This window comes from Venturia canescens, chromosome 1 (genome assembly GCF_019457755.1).
Source record: "Venturia canescens isolate UGA chromosome 1, ASM1945775v1, whole genome shotgun sequence".
In the NCBI taxonomy this organism is placed as follows: Eukaryota; Metazoa; Arthropoda; class Insecta; order Hymenoptera; family Ichneumonidae; genus Venturia; species Venturia canescens.
Window position 1 is genome coordinate 26,065,921 of NC_057421.1, and position 12,119 is coordinate 26,078,039.

The 12,119-nt window shown below is 41.8% G+C and overlaps 2 protein-coding genes across 4 annotated transcripts in view; one reads left to right on the forward strand and one right to left on the reverse strand.

Annotated features, from left to right (window-relative positions):
- LOC122419073 (protein artichoke-like) overlaps window positions 1-10,914 on the forward strand; it is a 59,595-nt gene extending 48,681 nt beyond the window's left edge. For all 3 annotated transcript variants that reach the window (XM_043433337.1, XM_043433335.1, XM_043433336.1), the window contains 4 exons: window positions 3,788-4,109; window positions 4,639-7,731; window positions 8,148-8,494; window positions 8,889-10,914. In XM_043433337.1, the coding sequence (XP_043289272.1) occupies window positions 3,842-4,109; window positions 4,639-7,731; window positions 8,148-8,494; window positions 8,889-9,431 (4,251 nt within the window). In that variant the 5' untranslated portion in view covers window positions 3,788-3,841 and the 3' untranslated portion in view covers window positions 9,432-10,914. The remainder of the gene's footprint in view (window positions 1-3,787; window positions 4,110-4,638; window positions 7,732-8,147; window positions 8,495-8,888) is intronic.
- The window catches only part of LOC122419079 (uncharacterized), a 67,052-nt gene that overhangs the window by 33,126 nt on the left and 21,807 nt on the right, over window positions 1-12,119 (reverse strand). The gene's annotated exons all lie outside the window — the stretch shown is intronic.

A 12,119-nucleotide genomic window follows, 5' to 3' on the forward strand; every position in this document is an offset into this window, starting at 1 on the left:
CTCATGACGCAATTGCGTTCTCTCGGTTTCCTCCTTCCGTATCTATTTTCGTCATTTCCCTGCAGTACACATCAGATACAAGGACGACCATAAGAACTCGCTTTTTTCCCTTGTAAATCGACTCCATTTGCCTTCTGTTTTCCATCAGTGGTCACCCTAATTATTCAAACAGCACAAGTCAGAGCACTCGTGGCCCCGTGATCTTAGTACATTCACGATTATTTTTCAAAGTTTCATGTCACGGAAGAACCAGTACGCAACAATAATGATGAAACTGGTTTTATGGGTAAGAAAATTTTTGCTGAATTACGACAAAGGATGTGTACAAATTCAATGGCTACCATAAGGTGCAAGAGAAAATAAATTTTTTTCAATCCCCATGAGGAATGAACGAAGCAAGAAGCGATCACAAAGTATTCGTGACTGTCAGAAATTTATTTTCGAGTACAAAATACGTCAATCAAAAAGCAATTTCACATCTTTGTTGAAAAACTTCGAAATTGCACTTTTTGCCCGATTGCACATCAACGTTCACATTTCAAGGTGCATGAAAACGAAGAGGAAGAGCCACTCAACATGAAATTTTTATGCCACGTAACGTCGGTCTGTGCTATGACCGATTACCCAATGGAGTCAAAAAAAATCTCCGCGCTCGTGAAAGAGCGAAAATACTGCTCCTACGAAAGTAGCAACGGATGTTCAGTCTATTTCCCAACGAGCACTCAACGCTTCTCCATCTTCTTTACACGTATACGACATCTTCCATTCCTTCCCTACGTTCTCTATCTTCGTTTCTGTCTCTTTTTATGCTTGTCCATTTATTACTCTCGCTCATCCATTATGGAATTCTTTGTTTTCATCTGCTTTCGAAAATCCTCGAGATGCACCAATAATCGTTATTCTGTAACAAAATTATAACGAAGCCATTGAAGTCTTCCTCTCCACCGGCGTACTTGACCTCAAATCCCAAGACAACCGCAGACGAATATGCTTTTGGAACAAGAATATTTTCCTGAAGCATTTGCTGGGCTATAATCGAATATACTCAAATAAATTTTCGAAATGACGCTGAAGTTTCCAACGTTGGAGCCCAACGAAATGATCGAAAAAACTCTCCAATAATTCCAGTAATTATCCTATTTTGTTGCCTGTCGAATTTGCGATTCGTCGTTTTTCAAGCTGCACTAACGATTCGTGAAATAAACAATTGGTGAATTAAAAACGTTTTTTTCGTTCATTTCGTTGGAGTCCAACGTTGGAAACTTCAGCGTCGTATTTTCGAAGGAAGTCAAGGAACGAAGGCACTGATTTTCTGCGTGAAAATTTTCCACTTTGTTGTCGAATTCAATTTTTCACAGTTGTTTTCTCTGCTTGCTAATGGGGAGATTCATCTTGAGAGAAATAACACATATTCCTGATTGAATCTTTCGACGGTACACTTTGTCATCCACTGCGACATCTGAATTCGATTCGAAACAAATGAATCTAGAGTCCACAAACACACGTGCTGATTCTATTTCCGTTTCCATTTACGATCTGCGTCGATTCTCGTCGATGTATCCGAGAGATCAATGTTCCTCTATTCGTTCGTTGGCTGTTTCGGTGCGGTTTTACCGACGTGGAATCGCGTCCCACACCTCCGTGTTGTCGGAGTAAACTCACGGACGTTTTTTTTTTTTTCAAAGAATTTCAATTCTACGCGTCTCATTTTCGTCGTCAAGCTCCGAGCTCTCTGGGAGTTTTCTGTATTTTGCCAACTTTTTAAATCCCTTTTGGTAATGCGGCTTTAAGCCGACGTTGACAGAAAAGTGGAACCAAATTATCGAATAAATCTGGGCGAGGATGAGAAAAAAAATCGTCGCGATGGTCCGTAATGTAAATCGTTTCAGCGTACATTTAGCGATAATTCTCCTGTGCTCTCGTCTCGCGTATCCCTTCCGCGAGAGCAACACTAAATATAGATTTTTCCGGCGAGTCCCAATGGCAGACACGCTCGAAAAACCCAGCGTAGATTATCCTGCATTACGTACGCATCGAAATATGACGATTCGACGTCCTAAAAAAACGCCTAAATATATATTTCATTTTTTACTCGAAAAATGTTTTCATTGAAATCGTCCGAGTTAATGAGACTGACGGGGAAAGCATACGTCGGAATTACACTCAGCGAGTAAAATCCGTGGAATATTACGGAAAGCCAATGGAGTGAGAAATATAATCGTTGAGGTAAAACTCGTGGAGGTGTCATTATAAATATCCCTGTGAGAGAAAAATGAATAAACAAAAATAATAATTAATCAAACTCGCACCACATGAAACCCGTGAAATATGACGCGGAGTCAAAGTTACCGGTTGGTTTAATGAATTTACATGCAATTAAAAGCTGTCTGAAGATTTGATCAACGATTTAACCAATCATTTTGCCTGTATCGATACAAGCTACTAATGAGTCTGCGTCCCCAAACACGTTTTTTTTTTTTATACCAAGAGTCTTTACAGCCGGAGTTTAAACCAAACGAAGAATGACAGGCAAAGAAGGATTTCAGCTGAGACCCCTCGCGAACTTAATTGATTCCATCGTATCGCCCCAGACTCAAGTCGGTACACGGCTAAGCCTCGGAAATCGAGTAATAAATGCCTCGCAGTGGAAAACTTGTTGAAAATACGAAACGAGGGGGATACAGGCGGGAATGGAAATCGGGGTGAACACATCAAGTCAACCTTTATGCTCAAAGAATCTTTAATAAATTATATTTAATTATTCGAAATGAGATTACCAATGCTATGAAAATTGGCTTTTGGAGTGTTTTGGAGTGTGGACTAGAAAAAATGTGTAATAAATGCAAAACAATATCCGTCGATTTTCGCAAACATTTCATTACCCATAATCATTTCTCGATTAGTCCATCCTCGACTGAAAATATTGAAACTCTATTTCGTTCTTTTGCAGTAACAACGTCGAGAAGAAAATTGCTTTCCAATACCAAAATCGTCGACACACCCTTCACTAACTGTGACTTTTTTACATAAACGTGGTTACTATGATGACTTGTACACTGTTCCAACGAGTCACAACGTTCCTTCGAATTCCGCAGACTCACGTGACAAACTATGCTGCAAAGAGGAAACGTTGAGTTTCAGTCATGGTGACACTCTGACGGCGTTTCCGAACTTTAATCAATCCACTACGCACATTGAATTTTCAGGCTATTTTCATTTACACCAGATTAAATTGGATTCGGGAAAGTTGATTATATGAACTGAAAACTAATCGTCGGATGACGCTTCGAAACGCTAAAAAAGACAAAAAATTAGATGAATTTTATACGAAAAACGCCGTTTTTCATTTCGCCATGGGTTGAGAAATATCTTAATGAAGTAATCCAATTTTCCTTTTCATTTGCCTTAAAATATGAAAAAATTAAAAAAACAAAAACAAAAAACAAACATGTGGCAGGACTGGAAATTTACAATAGCAGAGCACGTTCAGTTCAACCGAATGAGATTTATCGAAGATCCTTTGATTTAATTACAAACGAGGACTGATACTTTTTTCTCGCAGCATAACTGCAATTAAATAAATTAACGCCGGTAAATAAGGGTTTAATTTGGACTGACAGAATCCAATTAAAACCTTCAGCTGGAAAAACAACACCGCTCCGTATAGCTTAATTAGTTCCTATAAACCTGATTGGATAAATGAGAAATTTCATTTGTTCACGACAGCGCCCAATATCCGTCCCTGTTCGTCGTTTTATACGAAACATTTTCGTTCTATTCGTTACAGATCGTGTACATCATAGAATTCTGTGTGAACCCTTGTCTCGGATGTGACGATAGAATGACGGGGTATCGGGAAAGAGAGGGCGATCGTAGGAAAAGTAAGGTCCCACGTCTTTTGTGCGCGAGACGACTTTTCTTACTGAGCTTTCTTATACCTGGTCTTGGCACAACACCGAAAGTTCGAGCTCAAACACCCGAATGTCCTCCGACCGAAGCCATTCCTGGATGTCCGTGTTACAACTTCGAAGATGGCCTTTTCCTCGAGTGCCCTGGTGCGACGGAAGACACCATACGAAACACGATGATCGGGGTTTTGTCAGAAGGAGGTGAGCATGAGAACCAAGTCGAGGAGCCACGATGACACGAAGCTTCATAGCTTTCATGACGTGAGAAAACTCGACACTATTCAGCATCCGACTCGTAACGTTAGATGAACCAAATGGATAAAAAACAAGCGGTGTCAGAATTGAACTCGTCGCAGAAGCTCAAACTCCCACGGCAATAATGATCCCTAAAAAATTTCAAATAATTAACGAATTTCGAGTATTTTCTCTCTTTTCTATTATCATTTTTCTGCATGGGCGAATGAGTTGAAGAAACTAATGGCCCATCATTAGAGTGGAAAAGTGATTTTCAAGTTCTTATTTTTATTGTTTATCGCGTGAGCAACGTTTCGGGGTTTAGATGGTTGGAACTTTGAGTATAGTTGGAGTTTATTGGAACTGCATAAAGAGCAATCGGAGACCGTTAGACGAATGTAAAATGTCGAAATATCTCGCGCACAACTGTCATATAAAATAGTAGTAATAAAAGCACGCGGGTCAACTTGATTCTGAAATCTGTCTGTTACAACAGGTCCAACGACGGTCGTTCAATCCTTGAGCATCTACGAGTTGGACAAGAGCATTGAGAAATTAAAGGAAGGCTCGTTCCCGATGGGATCGCAGATAAGACATCTACAGATATCGCACTCCTCGTTGCAGGAGATAAGCGACAATGCTTTCTCGAATCTGAAGGAAAATCTAGAATCGCTGGCACTCGTGTCCGGTCGTTTGCCACAAGTGCCGCAAAAATCTTTAGCCGGTCTTCACAAGCTCGCTGCGCTTGATCTCGCGGCAAATCTCATACACGACTTGTCCTCCTATTGTTTCTGGGGTTTGAAACTCATAAAGCTCAGTTTAAAGGGCAATCAAATATCGAAGATATCCGAACACACGTTCGCTGGCCTCGAAGACAGTTTGAGCGATCTCGATCTCGAAGAGAATAAGCTCAAATTGTTTCCCATGACTGCCCTTCGTCGACTGGATGGTTTAGCTTCTCTGCGTCTTGCTTGGAACGAAATATCCGAAATAGTCGACGATGGATATTCGAAACTGAACTCCCTGCTCATCCTCGACTTGAGCAGCAACAATTTTGACAAACTGGGTGAGGACTGCTTCAGACCGTGCCCGATACTCCACACTCTCTCGCTTTACTACAACTCCATCGAGACAATTCACAAGGACGCGTTCGTCTCTCTCAAAGATCTCGAATCCATTGATCTGAGCAACAATAAAATAGTATTTCTCGACGTAACTACTTTCAAGGGAAACGAGAGACTCCGAACGATCGAACTGAGCCACAATCACATACATTACATTGGTGGAGTTTTCTCACGACTGCCAAAATTACGGGAACTCTATTTGGCGGAGAACAACATACTGGAAATTCCAGCTGATGCCTTTGTCGGAAGCATTTCTCTCGCGGTTATAGATCTACAGCAGAACGCAATTCGCAGGATAGATGCGAGAGGACTATCAAGCCTGACGCAACTTGGACAACTTCATTTGAGCAACAATTATATCGAGACAGTGCCAATGGAGTTTCTCGAGCACAGCGAAAATCTATCTTCCCTTTCGCTGGACGGTAACAAAATTCGGAATCTACAAGCCGGCACATTCGTGAAGCTTCATCAATTACGAGAACTCAGGCTACAGGATAATCGAATTGGTGAAGTTAAGAGGGGTGTGTTCTCCCAGTTGCCCTCCCTCCTCGAGCTCCATCTACAGAACAATGCCATTACGAACGTAGAGACAGGAGCTCTGCGAACGCTCAATGCCCTGCAACACGTAAATCTACAAGGAAACCAGTTGTCCGTCCTCGGTGATGTATTTCAGCTGTCAACTTCGGACTCCTCGAGCGGTGGCAGTTCACTAGTTTCCATTCAACTGGACAGCAATGGACTTGAGGTATTACACAACGATTCCTTACGGGGCCAAGCATCCGTGAGAATAATGTGGCTCGGTCACAACAAGCTCACCCACCTCCAAGCGCCGCTCTTTCGGGATCTTCTGCTCGTCGAGCGTCTTTACCTCACCAACAATTCGATATCGATGATCGAAGACACCGCTTTCCAACCGATGCAAGCGCTCAAATTTCTTGAGCTCAGCATGAACAAACTGAGTCACGTGACGACAAGAACTTTCTCCGAATTGCACGAACTCCAGGAACTCTATCTCCAGAACAACGGGCTTCGTAAGCTCGATCCTTACGCCTTTACAACATTGAAGAAACTCCGTATTCTCGATTTGGCGAACAACAATCTCACTACTCTCGAGAACGCCATGTTCCAAGAAAATCTACCAATAACGAGCTTGAATCTGCAAAACTGTTCAATCGAGAACATCGAGACCGATGCTTTTCGAGGGCTCAGGTACCTCCTCGAGCTCAATCTTGAAAATAATCGTCTGACAGCCACTGCCCTTAGGAAGCTCACGTTCTCGAGCCTCCGAACGTTGACAGCTTCGGGTAACAACTTCACCCAAATTGCTGAATACAGCCTGTACGGTTTGCAATCGCTCCAAGAACTTTATCTCGAGAATGCACAAATCGAAGAGTTACCCGAAAACATATTCACCCTCAATCCCAACCTCGCTAAATTTCAAGCAAGCCGTAATCTCCTGAAAGATTTGCCGCCTCGAGTATTTTCAAGATTGCACTCGCTGCGAGAGATTCATCTCGACAAAAATCTATTGACCGCCGTTCCGTACACGGCTTTCTCCTTCGCTCCAAATCTCGAGATACTATCGCTCTCATGGAACAAAATTGACTCGGTCAACGCCGCAAATCTGACGAATCTAAGATATTTGAGAGAGCTCGATCTCAGTCACAACAGGATTGAGAGCATGTCGGGTTTCGCCACGGCCAATATGTCACGATTACTATCCGTCGATTTGAGTCACAACAACTTGAAAGCTCTGCCAGTCAATTTTTTCGCAAGATCGACCATGCTGCGTCGAGTTGATTTATCAGAAAACAAATTCGGACAGATACCAGCGATGGCCCTCTCCGGACACAATTTGCCCGGTTTGATCTGGCTAAATTTGACGAAAAATCCACTCAATCGGATACACGATGTACCTGCCGAAGCGAAGTACCCGATACTCCAAGAAATTCATATTTCCAGCACGAATTTGAGTATCGTTACTTCTCAGGATTTCGAGGCGTTTCCAGCTCTTCTTCACTTATTTCTCAACCAAAATGGTATACTTCGAGTCTCACCCGGAGCATTCAGAAGTTTACCCAATCTTTTGACTCTTCATTTGGGCATGAACAGTCTCGAGATCTTGCCAAAAGAACGATTACAGGGAATAGAACACTTGCGAATATTGAATCTGACTCACAATCGTCTTAAAGAACTCGAAGAATTTCCAGCCGATCTGAAATCACTGCAGATTCTCGATCTGTCGTTCAATCAGATTGGCATTGTCGGCAAGGTGACGTTCAAGAACCTCGTCAGTCTGGTCGAGCTTCATCTCTACGGTAATTGGATAAGCACTATATCGAGCGAAGCCTTCAGACCACTTAAGAAACTACGTCTATTGGATCTTAGCAGAAACTATCTCGAGAATCTACCTTTGAACGCTTTTCGGCCACTTGAAACTCAGATACGGAGTCTTCGAGCTGAAGGTAAACTTTTAATGAACAACATCTCACGCGTCGATTAATCATAAGCTCGATGCGTTGTTAATAATGTGTTTTAATCAATATAACGAGAAGTTCACTGGACCGAAATATGCATGCTTAATCTTAGTTGAAAATTTACAACTTTTTGAGGCTCTGATGATTCAGGACTCCGTTGCAATTCAAATTTCCTCTCCCAAGTTTATCGAAGAATATTTTTGACACATTAAAATTTCAGAAAATTTCAGAAAAATTACAATTCGATATTTGTATTTGAATTTGGTATTGAATTTTCAATTTGGTATTTGAATTTTTGAAAGGCAATAGCAGGACATAACACACTTGAACATTAAACCACGAAGCGTCAGATTCAGCAGGGTTCTCGAAGGTTCTTGTACACCTGCAATTTACTCGTTTGACAGAGAATCCGTTACATTGCGGTTGCGAGTCCCAGGAATTGTGGGAATGGTTACGCGATCATCAAAAGCTCGTGGGTGGAATTGGACGGGATCGTGAGCGGGGAAGTAATGGCGGTGTCGGAGTGGGTGACGTCGAAGCGGGCTTACTCAGATGCGAACAGCCACCGGAACTCCGAGGACTCGTCTTTCTCGATCTGGACCCTCCCGCGTTTTGCTCAGCACCGCTTGTACCAAAGCTCGCTATTCAGGACATTCAACCGTTTTCAGTTTTGGTTTCCTGGCAGAGTAGAAATCATTCGGGATTGCATGGCTACCAGGTCGCCTATCACGCACTCGACAACGTCGACGAGGTGAGTGCTTCGTTCACGTTTCGTCATCTATCGAATCCCAATTTCAACGGTGGCATTGAAAAATTTCTATCGGATCTGGGCGAACAGTTAACGATGAACCAGTTGCCCTCAGCCTCAAATTACTCGTCCGCACTCAGATTAAAAAATCATCGATTTCATAGCACTCGATGTTACTGATGAAAGATTTTATTGCATCGACCAGCACAGTGCTCAAGGTTAGAATAAATGTGTGGTTCGATCGAAAACTAATCGACTCGTTCAATGCTCTCGGCGATTGATCAGTCAATTATTTGAATACTATTGCGAATGTGCTATCGAGTACCGCGGAAGCAATTGAGGCAGAAGAGGACGTTAAAACAAAGATAAAAAAATCATTTCGCTTGTTCTGTATCAGGTTCGAAGGAAGCTCCTGGGCCCGGAATCTCGTTCCGTGCGGCTTTCGAAATTGGCGTCGGACACGCGGTACCTTATCTGCGTTTTAGGGCTGGGAAGTTGGGGGACGCCAATGCCGGAGAGCGTTAACTCATGGCAAATGAACGGTTCGCACGACGACGTTATCGAGAGTTCAGTGCCACCGATTATGATCGATTCGCCGATGAGTCGATGCACGGAGGTGAGAACCCTGGACGCGCCTGATACCGTGATCGGTGAAGGATCAGTCGGGGATCGAGGCGGATTAGCGAGTATTTTAACCCGCCGACTGGGACTCATTGTTGGCAGTTGTATGGGTTTCGTCGTCTTTATCGTATTGGTTTCGGTGTTGGGTTACATGAAAATGAAAAAGCAACGCGCTGCGATGAAGAGGGAACAGCCCCTCCCGCCAAATCCGCCCGAGTACATGTCCTACAGACACTTCTCGTTGCAAGGGGGCGACAGAGCCGAAAACGCGTGTCCCAGTTTCATCAGTAATATTGGCACAACACCTTTGAACTCGTAGCACAAGATTAATTCTGCGCGAAAAACGAGCGAGCAACGCGACATCGAACTTAAAAGTGTGTCCACTTGTACCGGGATCTACGGTTGATGATGCCAATGGAAGATGCCAGGAGAGCAGATTCAAGAGGAAATATATAAAACAATGGCTTTTCAACGTTATGAAAGGTACTCGTGGAAGCGGAGGGAACTGAATAAAATTAGTTTCGAGGGCTACTTCAATCGAGTAGAGAAGAGTGAAAAAAAATTTGTAGGAATTGTTGGACAAATCGAGAGCCATCGAACCCGTGAAATAAAGTGTTCCGCGTATCGTTTTTTACAGTTCATTCGAAAATGACGAAAGAACGAAATATGTAACGAGATCACGAACTGAATACGAAAAAAAAACAAAAACAAACGAACTTTTAGAAAGTATTTAGCTTCGATTTAAAGATTGAATATTAATGTTTCGCGTGTGTCGCATGATCTCTTCGTCAAAAAAGATGTTGCGTCGCCATTGAAGGTGGACGTTAAGGCAACGTGCTGCACCGACCGAGTTTCCAAATCTCGTGCTTTTCCGAGACGACACGACCGATCGAATCGACAACGCACCGAGTCCGTATTTGCCATGTACTCTTTATCGATCGGCTCTATCGGTTCGGAGAATCTCAGTTTTGACGCGTCGAAACGGTTAATGCGTGTGATACGCGACCTTAAAGTGAACGAGTCTAGTAATAAAATACCCACTGGTATGCAATGAAAACGAATGAAACGAGGGTAGAGTTTTTTTAAAAATATATTTAAAAACGACGTTTCAACAACGATTCAACACGATTCCCAGATCCTCGTATCTATCCGCATTTAAGACTGATTTTTTAACGATCAACAGATACACACACATATACACATAGGTTCTTTCAGTTCGAACCTCGCTGAACCATTGACATTAAGTTGTAAGATAGACAATTTTTTGTAAATAACATAGCTAGGTCAAGAGTCGAGGAAAGAGAAAAAATTAAAATAAAAGAAGAAGAAATGAGAAGCGAATAAAACATTGTCGAATCGAATATCCAACGCGATCTTGTAGAAGGTTCTGCCAAATGGTACTCGAAAACGAAAAACCCAATTTTCTAACCCAATAGTCTAATCGTCTAACAACCATGTTTATGTAACTAAGCGAACGAGTTATTAGTACGAGTTCCCGCGGTACGAATCCCGGAGGGAAAATGTAATTCATTGAACAAGTAAACACTTTATCGAAGCCAAATTTGATTCCTGCCAAAATAATCGAATTCGCGAATTTGCCAAAAACAAAAGAACGAAATGAATATTATTAATATTTACATAATATGTCAATAATGCGACGAAACTTACACACACGTACACGAGTTCAAAGATATTTTGCGGAGGGACAATTATATATTGTATATAATTAGAGATAATAATGAAGCATATTGTACATTACGAGTCTAGACTAAGGATTAATAAAAAAATGAATAATACCAAAATGTTTTTTATGAATCGGGAGGTGCGGCGGCAGCGTCTTGATGTCAGTTTCAAAGAGAACATTTTTCAATCGGACAAAGCAGGACGTGCCACGTATCTAAATTATCTCGATCATCTTTTATTCCCAAACCTTCATAATTTTTTTTTTTCGCTGATTTCTGGAACACAGCAAAGCAATCGATCGACGAGAAAAAAATTATTGACGACTCTAGAGTCAAAACGGACTCTGAAAACGGCCCTCGGAAAAAACAAAGTCGGAACGGGAATTAGGCCAATGTCTCTAACACAATTCTCGGTTAGAGGTCTCAGGAGCCCGTGAGAGACTGAACTTTTGGCTCGGTAACGTATACATTTGGGATTCACACGGATCACAGGTAAGATAAATACACGAGGAGAAAAGGACTTCAAAATTGGGAATGTCCTTCGTTCGACTACTTGATGAATACTCACTTTTTTAACTACGGAGAAGCACGAGCAATTTAAAAATGGTGCACGACTGGAAAACAGCTGACGGAAGAGTTTTATAAGTTTTCGCAGTTGAGACTCGAGTTTGGCGTCGCAACGCGATGAAAATAAATTCGAATGTGACGGAAACATTCGCTGCTATTCAGTAGCCGATTCCATGCACCAACTTTCTTACTGCTCAAGAGAACTCTGGGTGATTCCATTAATTCAGACTGTAACGCGAAAACAGAATTTTAGTATAGAAACTTCAGGTTATTTCCATATTAATTGATCAGGATAAAGCTGCATTAGAGACTTTTTTAAATCTCTTTTCCTGAATTCGTCGCAAAGTGGCTGAAGAATATTATCATTTTTAGATAAATTCAGTCGACTTCTGACAAGATAAAAGAAACTTCCGACTGTGGCGATGAAATTTGTCATATCGAAAACCACTGAGCTGCGTATCTCTACCCATGAAATGTCCATGAATTCTCAACACCAGATCACAACGTGTTGAACGAAATGCTGAATTATTACAAAGCAAAACCAGAATATCATTTTGTACATTTTCATAAAACTACGTGATATAAAACTGATTTTTTTTTTCATAGCACTGAATTTGCAAATGCAGGGTAGGAATGGACAGCAAGGCAGAGGAATCAATCGAATTTGAATAGTCTAACTGTAATTTCGTTTTCGATTCGTTTCCAATGGAGAAATGCTGAATATTTGAGTCATTTTTTCATTTGTAACGATCGCGCGT